Below are 15,353 nucleotides of genomic sequence, written 5' to 3'. Positions count from 1 at the left end.
TATGGCAACTACTGTGTAGTGTTTTTACCTCCCTCGATTTTCTTGCCTAGTTTATCTTTTGGCCTCTTTTACATTTCATTGCTATCTCTTGCACTGTGTGTATTTCTGCATCTTCTGTATATCTTGAGCTCTTGTGTTTTTCTTGTGTATCTTGTATTTTACTGCTACTGGACACAGAATTTCCCTGAAGGAGTAATCCCAAGGGATTAATAAAGTTGAGTCTAAGTCTAAGTCTAAGTCTAAGTCTAAGGTGACAGCAGAGAAAACCTGGCAAACTCTATCAAAGGAGAAAATAATTTGGTGATCTGGACTCTGGACTGCAAAGAATCTGAATCCAATTCATTAAAAAAAAATTTGAATCCAAGAATTAATGGCAAATTCCATAATCCATCCAGTCATCCATTCCTCATGTGAATTTAAAAGTCAAAGTCTATACATACTTGAGTCACATGTTGAATTCATTGTAATGACGTATGAAGCCAAAACCCCAATTACTCCTAGTCCCAAACGTATAATGGTCTGTAATCACTCAGTGCTACCGTACAACACAAGATGTTTATTTAAAATGCACAGTGTGTATACTTGCATACTAGTTATAACACCAAGACAGATGTAAGACATATTCTGGAATGGAATACAATGGAATGTGTGGTTGATTATAAAAAATCACAGGCCACATCATATAGCCATAAACTTACTGTATGAATGACTATGCTTTGATAATAATAACTATGATCTCAGATTGACAGATTAGGGGCAATAATTTAACAATATGCTATTTTCGGATAGTACAATGGTGCAGTTCTACCACATAACACCAATAATACCTAATTTGGATGTACTGTATAGTGCATTATACATTTTTCTCCGTAATACCACATCAGGAGCATCCTGCGTGATAAAATAAAACAAGGGGAAACTAATAAATGACTACAGAGAAGCAGTCATTAATGGAAGGAAATTTAAGCTTTTTGTATGTCTATCTTAGAGCTTTCCATGAATGGTCAGCACTCCCACTTCTTTTATGGACATTAAAAACTTTTCTGGAAACTAACTTGGCCACAGGTGGTCACATGTTTGTGAATGTTAGTCCCAATGAAACAGTGCAAGGGGAGTCCTCACCTTCTTTACTACGCTGCCAACAGTGCAGACCCCCAATTAGTCAGTGGGGTGTAATTGTTGAGAATGCACCTTAAAAAGTTGGTCTACGCATCAGAACAAGCGTCTCCACTGAACATTATGCTGCGGTCCACACATGAAGCTCCCAAGGCGCCATTATGTGATACTAAAACAAGGGCTCATTTCCTCTACATATTATCTTACTGTATGTGCTCCTCTCACTCAACAACTCAGGTTTCCACAACAACAGCACTTAAAGCTGCAGAACATGGCCACAATTTGTGCAACATGACATTGACCTGTTAAATGGACAGCACAGCAGAGTGTACTTGGAACATAACCATGACTGGCATGTTGTTGGCTGACCGTCTGGCTTTAATGTGCATTCAGCGGCTAAGAGCGCCCCAACAATGGAGGCCCACGCCCCGCTGTCGCTCACAAACTGGCATTGTTGTATAAACACGCTGACCCCGGTGGTGACTGCGCATATCAATTGCAATCATTTGGTGTGTGGTTTCCATCTTACAGAGTCCTGTCAGTCTGCTAGATGTCGATTTTTTGACAGCAGGAAGGCTCAAGCCTCTCAGCGGTGATTAATGGGGAAGAAATATGGCCTCGGACATGAAGAATCAACACACATGATCACGTATGCACACAACTGGTGTCACACAAAGGATGGCATTAACTGTTACAACCAATTTGAGGGAAGAGGTGCGTGTACTAACGATTGTGACACATTTAAGATACTTGACCACCAATATGCACATAAGAATTTTAGCAGAAGTTCAGTAAAGCACACCACAGTCATGCTGGACATAGCGTGACAACACCACAAATAGTCTGTTAAGGGGGTTCGGGCATACATTATTAAAAAAAATATGACTACTAAACTACAGTACATTACATTTTATACATAATACTACTTCATTTTCATGATATCGCTTTTGAAAAAGTGCAATTGATTAGGATTCGAATCAGTAAAGAAGTAATTTTCAAGACGAAATGTTATGCTGAATCTGTTTACATTTTTTCTGATCTTGTGTAAGCAAATAACAATGCAGAAAATCTTTATACATCCCTCCCTACAATAATCTAACCCTTGCATTTCTGCACTGCATTTTACTGAAACATGTCTCCACTTTGCCTTATTATGTCAATGCTATGTGGTAGAAAAATCAGTTTTCAACTGTTTTAAGGGCGTGCTGATTAAGATATTGAACAAAGACGAATTGAGCCACAGACAAACACAAACAAATGTTTCACACACTTTGTGACTTTGCTCCAACTGTATGTAATTAGCAACAGGTTGTCAGGTTGACTGCATTGCCAGTCAGACTGGGAATCGGACCAGGAGAAAAACCCTACAAAGCCCTCGGGGCATCTACTTCCCAAAATTGCCAATCAGACGACACACAGAGCAACACACCAGGTAACACAAGTACGATGACTGTGTGCAGTCAACCGTTGTGGCCAGACGCTAGACAGGTTGTCTCGCATAATCCGAGCTGAACTTACCTACTCTCGCGTGCACTGTATGTGATGAATCAATCTGCTTATAAAATCTGAACTCACTCATGGCGTGCGTGTATCGGTGTGTTCCGATGGCAATTTGATGATGCTGAAACCACAAAAACCTTTAAATAACAACAGCATTGTGTTCGTACGGTAAGCAGCTGGAGCATTTATTCAATATCCTTGCTATTCAGCCTAAGGTCCAGACACTAGTGTGTCCTCACTGGTAGGACAATTCAACACAGTATTAGGATATCAAATAAATGCTCAAAAGGCTTCAAAAGACATAAGTACTGCTCAAAACCTTACTAGCGCGGTAAAAATGATGAATGAAAACTAGTACACACCACATGAGCACAAAACTCGACTCCTAGCTGTTGGTAAAGCTGCAATATAGTGTATGGAAAAAAGAATCAATAATTTTTAAATAAAAAAAATGCCCTAAGTGCATGTTCATAAGATGTTGATGCATTTATGTATTTCTAACCAATATCCATGATGTTTTTTAGGAACGTGCAAAAACTGAGGTGGCATATTTAGCCATTTGGGGGCCCTCAACTGTGCCCTAACAATATGTAATAGTCTAGGGAAGGGAATAAGGAGGAAGAAGTCAAAACAATTCGGATATTTTTTATTTTTTTATAAAGCGTGTGAATTTGTTATAAAACAATAACAGTTGCTTCAAATAAAATAAATATTTTAGAATCAATTTTAATGACAGGTTTAGGGCCTCCTAGAAGACTTGGGACCACTTAAAAATAAGTCTGTCCCTATAACTTTCTTGTGAAAGCAAATTAATCTATTATGTACTGTAGGTAGGGTCTTCCCATTCTTCTTTTTCTACAATGAACATGTCAAAAGACACCTTGTAACGTAATGTGTTTGCATTCAAATATTGTGAGGCAGGATAAATTACGTGTTGAAAGCCATATGAGATGGGGGGACAGCACAGTTGGAATACAGGGCTATAAAAAGCAAATAAATAAGGAAAATAGGGGGGTGGGGGGGTGTCCAGAAGAGCTCTTCATGATTGGGTCAAGAGAGGAGTGACAGGCTAGAGAACAAATTCAATTTACCGGGTATCCATCCCGTCCCGCCTTGCCCTGGTGAGGTTAGAGATTAAAGGATGAAGCATTGAAACAGGTTAGAACAGGGATGCAGACAATTTCTGGAATATTGTGTAAGATTTGAATGAAAATGAGGATTTTGATCTATTTGCACTGTGAATGTACGAATGGATATGGTGGACCCTCTCAAGTCTGATGCCTCTGAGGATACACTTTTACACTTGCATGAGAATGTCACAAATGTTATTTGCAGGTACAGATTTTATGATAGCTACAGTTCTACTTCCAGAGGGAAGAAATGTTTCGCAACAAACCAGAAGCCACAACAGATTGTATTTGTCCTCAGACGTTCCACTGTAGCATACTTTAGGAAAAAGTGAACAACTTTACAATTGTAACTTCTTTACTGGCACTTTGGGTAAGTTTATTGACCTGAGGCCAATTATGATATGTTATGTTACTTTCTTGTTATGTTACTTTTTGGCTTTGGCATGAGTTTACCTTCATGGGCCCATGCAAAGAAAACATGCACTCTACTCGTGAGGGTCCGCCACCTACACTGTTTAAATCTTCTTGATATGCTAATCAAGATTCAAGATGTTTATTTGTCATGTGTTCAGTGAAAAAAAAGGCAACACTGAGAAGTATTTTGTTTACTTTAGTCTTACAAAGCCTCAACACCACAATGATGTATTGCAGGCAATGGGAATTTTGAGTCTTTGAATCTCCAACCGGAAGACTGCAGTTGCGTCCGGTAAGAACATGAATGGTGTGTGTCTGTATGTGTGTAAAAATGATATATGAGCCCTCAGGGAAGAATAACTTATTTGCTGACCCTAACACACACTCATGCACACACTTCCATTGGTGGTCCACTTGTGTGGGTGCAGATGTGCAACATGTTTTGTGAAATTTTGCATATTTTACACAGCAATACACACCCAATGAATGTGAATTTTACATGTTCCATGCCATCACACTCAACAGTTAACTTCAATACTACCTTACTGGGTGAGATGGAAATTTACTTACTGGAGGCCCTGCAACAGAGACAAAAACAGACATTAGAAAATCATGTGCACATCTCTGTTGGCTGAACATAAATTGTGGTTTGTTTACAATCGGGCACCTAAACATGCTACAAAACAAGTTCATGAGATCGGCTTCCAAAGGAGCTTGTGGTAAAGCTGTTATGATAAACACACGTCTGGATCATTTTAATGGGTTGCATTGGGTTGTGAAGTCAGGTCAGGACTTTGATGGGAGAGAATGCATTTCAGTCCTGGTTCATGAATTATCACTATTGTGGTTCTCAAACTAGGGTCCTTAGATCTGCAAATTAAATAAATACACCTCAAGAACAGGGATGGACCCAGTATTTTACTTCTCTCCTGATCTTATGGACTACTTGACCAATACATAGGATGGGGGTGAGGAAAACAATTTTAAAATATGAGGTAAATGTGGTGGAGAGGGTGAGCTGCACCAAGTTCCTGGGGGTGCACATTAGTGAGGACCTCTCCTGGTCCGCAAACACCTCGTCACTGGCAAAGAAAGCTCAGCGCCGCCTGTACTTCCTGCGGAAGCTCAGGCGTGCATGTGCTCCTCAGGCAGTCCTGTCTACATTCTACCGTGGGACCATTGAGAGCGTCCTCACCAGTTGCATCGCTGTGTGGGGTGGTAACTGCACTGAACAGAACTTGTAGGCCCTGCAGCGCATAGTGAATACGGCTGGTAAGATTATTGGTGCTTCGCTCCCCTCCCTGAAAGACATTTACACCTCCCATCTCACCCGCAAGGCAACCTCGATTGCCAGAGATGTGAGTCACCCGGCTCACTCTTTGTTTGACCTTCTGCCCTCTGGGAAGAGGTACAGGAGCCTGCGCTCCCGCACCACCAGACTCGCCAACAGCTTCTTTCTCCAGGCTGTTAGGGCCCTGAACTCGCTACCCCCTTCTGCGTAGCGTGCGGCACTGTTGCGCTATTTTCGGGAATGTCTGCTGTGCGCGCACTTGCTCCTTTTTTTTTTTCTCCTCCTCTTATTTATTTATTTATTGTTGTGTTATTTATTCAGCACGCTTTTGTTATACTTGTTTACTTGTTTGTCTGTTGTGAGCCATGTCTTGTCACCGTGGGATAGGGGGGAACGAAATTTCGGTTTCTTTGTGTGTCTTTGGCATGTGGAGAAATTCACAATAAAGCTCACATTGACATTGACGTTGAAATGTTGAAGGAGCTTAGCAGATTTCTGGTGGGGCTACTGCACCAGTGTAGCAGCTCAAGCAGCTCTCTTATTAGTCATCATACGCAATAGTGTTAAAATGCGGTAAGTTAACCTCTGATAATACTCGTTCACAAAAACAAAATAGATAACTGGTGAGGCGTATGAAGACGTTGGAGTCTTCTCGTAATGAATATACCCAAACCCTAAACCCTGGGAGAGTTTACTTCCCATAATTTCCAGTGTGTATTATTGAAGTTCTTTTGCTAGTACTCATTTTGAAATAAACTCTACAAATGTTATGTGGTCTCAGACATCTTAAGCCTGGAGCACACAACAACATTTTCAAATGGTCGGCCGACTTCCAAACGATGATAGACCCCACATGGGTTGAGAAAAAAATCTCAGGTATAACAGCTGTGCATGTACAGTGTGTGTTGTGTAGCCACACGGCAAAAGCAACACAACAACACAAAGGGATGCCCATAAAAAATCCAACATGTTGAATTACCCTGATTTGAGGTCGGACAGCCTTCCGAGCAGCCAAGATCAGCCTGAGGACGCCCCACATGGCATGATGATGTGCTAAGATTATCTTTGGAGCCATTACTAGAATCAGGTCTGACCTGCGATTGTTGAGATTCGGGAAAAATAATCCTGCCACGTGAACCAGGTTTTACACAATCTCATAAGGGTGGTTTGAACTTTAAAACTATTTTCCCCTAACTTTTTGGTTGAATTTGGAATGGGCGTTAGTGGGCGTTCTACTTCAGAGTTCCTCTATGTCCCACAGTATAAAGACAGGTTAACCAAATATTACACTAAAGCTGCCCAAATCTACATGAGCTGTCATTTTTTTCCTGGTTGACTGAAGAGAAACGGCATTTTAGAAACATGTTGAATAAAAAAGGAGGGGTGAGCGGCGTTGGAGTTTATGAGGCATGGAGACCAAGTCAATTAGGGCTGCTTGTGTCTAGACGCTGGGACAAGGACCTCCTGGGCCAGACACTAAACAAACATGCAGAGTCAAAAAGCAATGCAGTGAAAGAAACATTAACCTTAAACTTGACACCAATGGCAAAAACAGAAACTCGAGTGGTACATATTTAAGAGGTAGAAGGTGAAAGGAGTAAAGAGCAGGCGCAAATAGAACAAACCATACAGAAAGTCCAGCTATCTATTAAATCTCAAGTAAATAGTCCATGTCAGTGAATCACAGTTTCCTAATTCCTATACTCCTATTTCTAAGACAAAGTTGCAGCATTATGATACTGAACTCAAAGTTTAACGTGGAAAGTGGTGACACAGCTACGACCATCCAGACATCAAACTGGTGGTTGAATGGCATATCAGGGTTTATCATTCCAAATCATGCGGCAGAGATGTTGGCACTCACTGGTCTTGAGCAGCTGCTAGTGCTCACTGACATCTGGACAATGTTAGTGCTACCACATGGGCCAGGTTAACATCAGAAGATGGGCCAACTAAAGCCTGAAGGCCTGACCCGCCAGGCCGCAGGCTTTTCAGGACTCTTACACGACTCTTCCAGTCACCAAGTGCGTGATGGAGTGAGTTGGTGACATGGAACAGGAAGGGCAAGACAAGAAACAAAACAGGTTGTGGGCTTCACTTACCCGGTTCACCTCTTCTTCCCATCCTTCCACGCTTTCCGGGAGGCCCTGCGAAAACACACAGATGGAGCAATAAATTCCCCAAATCGGCACAGAATGCTCGAGTAGAGAACAAGTGAGCCTCGCTTGTTGTCTCTCTGCAGGCGGTCATGTGGTGTCTGGCATCCGCTGTGTGCCGATCACACGCAGCCAACCGCACGTTATGTGTCAACCTTAGATGGATGAGCGAAAAAGACGTACGCTCAAACCTTATATACAAGATGAGAAAACAAAAAATGTTGTGTTCGGAACAGGATGGGCCCTCGGGCATGTTTCTGTACTCTCTTTGGAGGGCGGTCAGCTTTGCCAAACCTCGCAGCTTTGCTGAATTTGGTGTGGTCGGGATGTTAAAAGGTGTGGAGTGGAGGATGTGATGTGGTCAGTGAGATGCTTGATTTATAGAATCCTGGACCTCATGCTGCTACATGCTCGTGAATCATTCCTACACCACTACCGGTTTACGTCAACTTCTATCACTTCGGTTAACCTATCACAGAGGTTTTGGCGGAATATTATTTCATTTTGCACCGAAGGTGGATAGCCCTATACAGGCTATTAATTTACATCTGCATGTCTATTTTGGGAATCCCAACTACATTTGACATAATTCATAATAATAAATGAACCTCCAATCTTGCTACACAATTGTGGCATTACACACTCATTTCACAGCTTGCCTTAAATAAACTACCGTGATGTATTTTGCAAACAAAGTGTTGCTAGGTAACTAAGTGCAGGAGTGCCCCGATTTTCCCCACTTGTAACTCACATTGTGTGCAATAATTGAGAACAATAGAGATTCAAATGAACACACAGATACGCACACGTACACAGGACCAAAGTTTCTGATTAATTACTCGTCCAAAAAAGATAATTCTCCGCAGTTCAGTGAACAGATTGTCTCTGTAAACAAAACAAAAACTAATATCTTAGAGACCTGCTTCAAAAACCGATTAACTAAATTAGAAAATCAAAAGTGAAGAATGAAATAAACGCTAAATCTTGAAAAAAAAAAAACAAGAAATATTACCCTGGTTGATCTGAAATTGCATTTTGACAATTTCACGTGTTGTCAAAACAATTAAGGCAGAGAAAAAGATAAAAGCCTTTAATTAATGAACCTCCAATGTTATTTCATATCAACTACTATCACACTTTCTGTACATGTTCGCATGAATCCAAATAGCTGACATAAAATCACTTGATCCGTTAAACTTTCCTAGTATTTGTCCAACTTCCCTTCTAATAAAAACTCAGGAAGGGCAGACACACGCTGTAGATGTAAACAATTAAAAAAGGAGGTGAGTCACACAGGAGTGCTGGGTGACTCATTTTTATCAGGCAAAGTGAATTCCTCTTGGGGTCAAACACGACTTGGTGAAATAATTTACTTCGTGGGCACAATCTCAACTAGACTCCAACTTAACTGCTTACTCACTCAAGTTTTCCTACATTAGCACCCAGTGAGAATGATTTCAATGTTCAATATCATGCTTTTAGTTCAGTTTCAATTTATTAATATTAATTTATACAAAATAATATACCGTAATTTCCGGACTATAAGCCGCACCGGACTATAAGCCGCACCAGCTAAAATTCAGGGATATTTTAGTTTTTTTCTTACATAAGCCGCACCGAACTATAAGCCGCACGTGCACATGAGTTTTTTTACAAAGAAAGACAGTACACAGAAAGCCGTAAAAATCCATAAATACGCCGCGCCGCCATTTAAGCCTCAGGGTTCAAAGTAACCTTCTGAATAAAATGCATTAAAAGTTCACATTCATTACAACTTGTTTTTGGTGAGCAAAATGTCAGAAGAATTGAATTTAAATGCTGATTGATTGGGTTTTAATACAAAGCAGATGGTCCAAACAGCGCCACTGCTTTGTGTAATCTCTGAGTCACATGGCAGAGTATGAAAAAGGGTTTAGAGCCCTTTGACGCAGGTCACCTAGCGTGCATTCCTACTAAAGCTCATTTTTGTTGTTGTTTTTTTCTTCAAGATACCGCACAACAGTGGTCCACAGCCTTTTTACGAGTGTATAAAAGTGATCAAGTCATCACAAAAATCACGAAAAAAAATCTTATATAAGCCGCACCTGACTATAAGCCGCAGGGTTCAACATTTTGGAAAAAAGTCGCGGCTTATAGTCCGGAAATTACGGTAATACATGAGGAATGGGAAAGAAGCAGAAAAGAAAAATAATGCCGTTTACCATTAGTTCTGGCACAATAAATAATCACTAAAGTTTTGAACACAATCATCTTTTATGGAATACGTCCTCAGTATTTAGGGGTAATAGTGGGGTTTTTTGGTACATAAATTGTCATTTTAAATTCAACCTAGTCTTTGAAATTTTAAATTCTATTTTGAGTAAAGAGCAGAAGCTTATGTTCACTCTAGGCAACTTTTTTTAAAGTTCTAATTGCTCATATAATGGATCAATATTAGTTGGATGTCAGTCAATGGAGCAAAGAAGAGAAAAATATGCTTGAGAATGTAACCTGTTGATGGAAAAGATGTTTTATGCTAATAGATTTTTTTTTTCCCTGAGATTATATATACACACGTGTGTCGTACAGCTGGGAACACTACGGGTGCTTACTTAACCTCTCAGTGAAAAATATTACATTGGAAATGGATGCTCTACACATGCGCTGGTTGTGTGTAATAAGAAAATTATAGGTCCTCTTTTATTTTTGACGGCAAGTGTCAAAGACGTTTTATGACTGTTATGATCAACATGTTTTGTCAGGGGAGATTTTATTATTATTGCAATTCGCTAGCATGTGTGCTGTGCAAAACCGCGGAGCTGTTTAGCTGTAAAGAGTATATGAATACAAGATTATCCCGTTAGCCCCATCAAGGAAACGCTCATCATGTCTGGAATCATTTGGGCTTCTTCAACGGGTAATTTCTGTGACAGAATGTGTGTGCACTTTGGAGAATTTAATGTGTTTATACTTTGGTGTGCGGGTGTGCAAGAAACCGTGGCGCTGTGCAGGTCTGCTGTGGTGATGTGTTGTGCAAGTCCAACAGGTGGTTTGTGTTGAGCTGGTGCTGAAAGCCTGCGTGTTGGTTCTCGCGTGTCACGCTTAACGTGAGGCGAAGGCCCGTTCGGACGAGGAGCGATGCAGTCAAAACAATCAACGGTCTTAATGCTATAACAACAACAACAACATGACGACAAATGTTTATAATCATCGAAAAAAAAGATGTACGTTACTAAAATGTTAAATCACTTTGTTGTCAGTACCAAGCATGCACTTGACTAAACCCGTCTGTGATGCAAAAAAAAAGGTTTAAAACACAAAGTGTCTTGGGTGGTTTCATTTATTTCTTTTAAATATTGATTACAAACCATTGGATTACATGACACTGACATGAATGGTGCCGTTATGCTGTTTGTTTCTGCTTTGGAGCCTGAAAATGCCAATTAGGAATTCTGTATCAACTTTTTTTCAGCATTGTGTCTAGGGACTGCTTCGGAGTAAATGCACACAAAAAAGCTTAAACCCAAAAAAAGCATAAACCTGATAAAAGGGAAACTCGAACCAAATCTATCTTCTGAGCCCTTGTGAATGTCAGTGCAGGACATGTCTTGAAAAGAATTCCTTTGCGTGATAATGGTCGAAATAAGCTAAACCCAGATAAACAAACCATTTTCAGCCGCCGGTAAATCACACACGTGTTCAAATAAATATCTTCTCAATTACGATGTGTGTTTGTTGATGCTGTTCTCGTTGGTGAGTGTGTATGTGTGTGCTGAACAAGCTTGTTTTTTTCACACGATATAGAACATGGTTAACCTGACAAAGGCTAGATTGATATGCAAATCAATCCAAAGAGTTATACACAATATCACTCAGGGACTGCTCCAGTGTGATCTGCGTGGGAAAGGCCAGACATACAGGACAATACTTCGAGCTGATTGTGTGATGCCTTAAAGCACCATATTAAAAGATTCACTGTCTTTTATTAATAAAAATAGCGTCTTTGAATTACTGGAATTCAGTGCGATCCGCCTCTTGTACAAAGACAGCTGCAATAGTTTCCCAAATGGATGGCAGGACATCTCTGAATCATCTAATTTGAAGGCGATGATATTGGTGAATAAATGATACTTATTATCTTGTGTTGTGTTTCTGTACTGAGAACTGTTAAATTTTTCTGCACACTATAATTACCAATTAATGTTTATTCACACATCCTTGAATTGATTTTGTGCATACTGTTTTTCATCATTAAGGTCCCATTGCTTTCTCTGCTCATTCTGTACATCAGTACTCATAAAAATGCTCCACGACTACACCACCCGATACCATTTTATCAGCCTGTCATACTATATGACTACACTCCCACAAGTGTAACATTTAAGTGACACTTATACAATGTGCAATAAAACTTTGTGCTTTTGAACAATATTTGATTTAAAAAAAGACATTCATCTGAAGTCAAAGATGTAACGGCAACATCAAGTCTTGGCCCTTGGTATGTCATGCATCTGTACTTAAAACATTGCTACACTGCTCTTACATTCCCCTTCATGTTTTTGTCTTGATAAATGTGCCCTCTTCATTTGTTCAGTTCTTGTGGAAACCCCTGATTTTGGGTGATTCTTGATGGCTTCTAATGTCTCTCTAAAATATGGTTTGCCATCATAATGGCTCAAAATGTACTTATAAGATCTGTTTGTCTTTGTTCAAATTTTGGTTGGAACGGGTGTTATGTTTGGGAGTGGTACCTCCTGTGTTGCAAGAGCCTCGAGAAGCCTACGGGCGTTAAATCTAGTCCTCAAAACGAATAAACACAGGTTAACATGCCTCAAAAAGAAAAACAATTGGGTCACCTGAAGAGGCTCAGACAAATAAAAGTGAACTGGAATACAGACACTTGAAAAGATGTAGATTCTTTAATGTGATTAACTGTGAGCTACTGTAATAATTTGTTTCTGTAAATGTGGGCTTGTCAGATCTTGTCTCCATCTTATTTCAAATACTACCTTCCTACTAAAATTCAGAAAAAACTTAAATACTTTACTTAAATGTGCTTCTAGTTTAATGCTTTGGAACATGTTTGAGCACAACCTGCGGCTCTTGGGGAGGTTCTTTTAATGTAAGAAAATTAAGACAAAACACAGCCAACACAGCTACCACAGCCACTGTGGCTTTGGTCAAGATAAGAGCAGGTATGACTTACTATTATCAGAGATTTACCTAGATATTTTTCAAAGCTACATACGTTTTATAACATACTGCGAGGGTTCAATGTTTTTCCACGTGGTCGGTACCTTGAGGTGCTCAGTCATTTTATACCCTTGACATTTGACTTTACAGCTGCTTGGAAGAAGTACAAATAGCTGCCCGCTCATCGAACAGGTAACCAGATCAGGGCCATTTAAGTCAGATATAGGGGATTTGCCCCTGTTCTGGAGCCAAAACGTTTCCTGGGGTCCAAAAGTTCAGCGTCAGGGGTAAAAAAAGCTGTTGATTTTTAATCATGTACTTTTTTATAGTTATGACTGTCTCAAAAGTACTCTTCCAATTGGAGGAATCAGATTCAGCTAAATCCGGACCCATCTAGCTGTCACACACCAACTTTTGAGGTGATATTGCTTGTGCTACCACCTGCTAAAAATATGTCGCTATTTCTTCTAGTATTTAAATACAAACAGGGAACGCCATACAGGAATGTTTAGAGAGTCACTCTTACCATTACTCAGACTCACTAATTCAGCTCAACAAGTGACTTGGGTGGATATAAAACACGAGTTGAATCATCAATGACACATCAAACTGGGCTTTGAAAACAATTGAAGTTTGTCATTGAAGACCTGTTTGCACGGAAAACTAAGATGAAAGCTAACAAACAGTTTTGCTCGCTGCTAATGATCGGAAAACAACTAAAAAAAACACTGTCACATTGGCCTTTGTTTTTTTCCCCCTTAAACTAGAAATAGAACTCACTAATGAATTTAACACAAAAAGGATCTGCTGTTACGGAGCCATAATCTATAGAAAGCTAACTAGAATAGCACATTTGTAAATTATCTTTGTATACCACTGGGCATCCTACAATTTACACATTATATACTGTATAGAGTAAGAGTTGTTCAAAAATACAAGGTCAGGTCAATTTAAAATGTGAAATTATTGAATTATTGAAAGATCAGACAGAGGACTTGGGATTGTTTAAAACTGCTACTTTATAACATGAAAAAAAAAAAAGCGTATGATATAACATACTGGCAATTGAAGTCCATCAGTTTACTCGTAACAACCTTCTCAGCACTATCATTAGTTTTCCACGTCCTCAAAACTGCCGGACGGTTATCTGCTGCCATGCTATTTCAACCACCACTCATCAAATCATTGCGGACGCTTTCAAACACGATCATGTGTTTATTTCAAAGACGTTCCCCAACAAGATTTAATTTCATACTGCTTACACATTGGATGCCATCACTGGCCCATGTCTGTGCTGGGACATTATTGAGGTAACATACACCATGTTTCCAGGCCAGGGACATTATATTTGTAATGCCATGTGAATTGACTAACATGGCAGGTGCAGTCTTGGCCGAGAGTAAACTGGAGGGAGGGATATTAGGGAAGGGGATATTTGGGTGGCAAATATCCCCTGCTTCTGATTGGTGGCTTCCATATTTGGTCCAATCAGCTGTTCAAGCTCTGAGGGTACAAACACGTGCAACTCTTCATGAAAATGTATCAGAGGTGTAAATAAATACTCACACTGTACTTAAAGTAGAACTACTACTCTTATTTATTGTGTTATTTGTTTATTTATTATTTATTCATCACTCTTATTTATTCATTGTTTGTGCCTTCTTGTTTTTATTTTTTTGTGTTGTTTACCTGTATGTATATTGTGTACTATGTCTTGTCACCGTGGGATAGTGGGAACCAGGGCTGTGGACTCGGTCGGATTTTTGCACCGAGTCCGAGTCCGGCCTCTTGACCACCGAGTCCGAGTCCGAGTCCGGCTGTCCATTTTTTCTGTTAATTCATGTGACTGCTTAGTCTTTATTCAAGGCTAATTTAGATCAAAATCTAAATAATGATATAAGCTGGGTGACATAATCGTCCTTGACATTGGTACATAATGTAAACATTAGCCTAAGTGCAACTCAACGTGGCAGCATTGATCGTAAGCAGGGCTGTGGACAGTATTCCTACGCGCATTCTCAGCAGCATGATGAAAATAAAATTGAACGTATTTTTTTTATTGTCGGACTCGGTGGACTCGGTCAAAATCAGCACCAAGTCCGAGTCCGGCAAAAATGACCGAGTCCGACCGAGTCCGAGTCCACAGCCCTGGTGGGAACATAATTTCGATTTCTTTGTGTGTCTTGGCATGTGAAGAAATTGACAATAAAGCAGACTTTGACTTTTTGAAATACAGTACTTCTGTGTTGTTTGAACACCTACACTCAAGTAAAAGTGAAAAAGTACAGACTCATACAGAAATGTATGATATATATATTATATATATATATATATATATATATATATATATATATATATATATATATATGGGGACAAGCGGTACAGAAAATGGATAGATGATGGATGGGTGGATGGATGGATGGATGGATGGATGGATGGATGGATGGATGGATGGATGGATGGATGGATGGATGGATGGATGGATGGATGGATGGATGGATGGATGGATGGATGGATGGATGGATGGATGGATGGATGGATGTTGTCATTCTGCCATCACTTTGCTACCATGTC

The 15,353-nt window shown here is 39.9% G+C and overlaps 1 protein-coding gene across 1 annotated transcript in view; it reads right to left on the bottom strand.

The window, feature by feature from the left end:
* Positions 1-15,353, bottom strand: part of LOC125983416 (collagen alpha-1(XXIII) chain) — a 106,935-nt gene that overhangs the window by 27,927 nt on the left and 63,655 nt on the right. The window contains exons 3-5 of the mRNA XM_049744636.2: positions 7,554-7,598; positions 4,731-4,738; positions 3,708-3,734 (exon numbers count right to left, since the gene is read on the bottom strand). Coding sequence (XP_049600593.1) covers positions 3,708-3,734; positions 4,731-4,738; positions 7,554-7,598 — 80 coding nt within the window. The remainder of the gene's footprint in view (positions 1-3,707; positions 3,735-4,730; positions 4,739-7,553; positions 7,599-15,353) is intronic.

The sequence above is a fragment of the Syngnathus scovelli genome, chromosome 1 (assembly GCF_024217435.2).
Source record: "Syngnathus scovelli strain Florida chromosome 1, RoL_Ssco_1.2, whole genome shotgun sequence".
NCBI lineage: Eukaryota > Metazoa > Chordata > Actinopteri > Syngnathiformes > Syngnathidae > Syngnathus > Syngnathus scovelli.
This window is presented reverse-complemented; position numbering and strand designations above follow the sequence as displayed.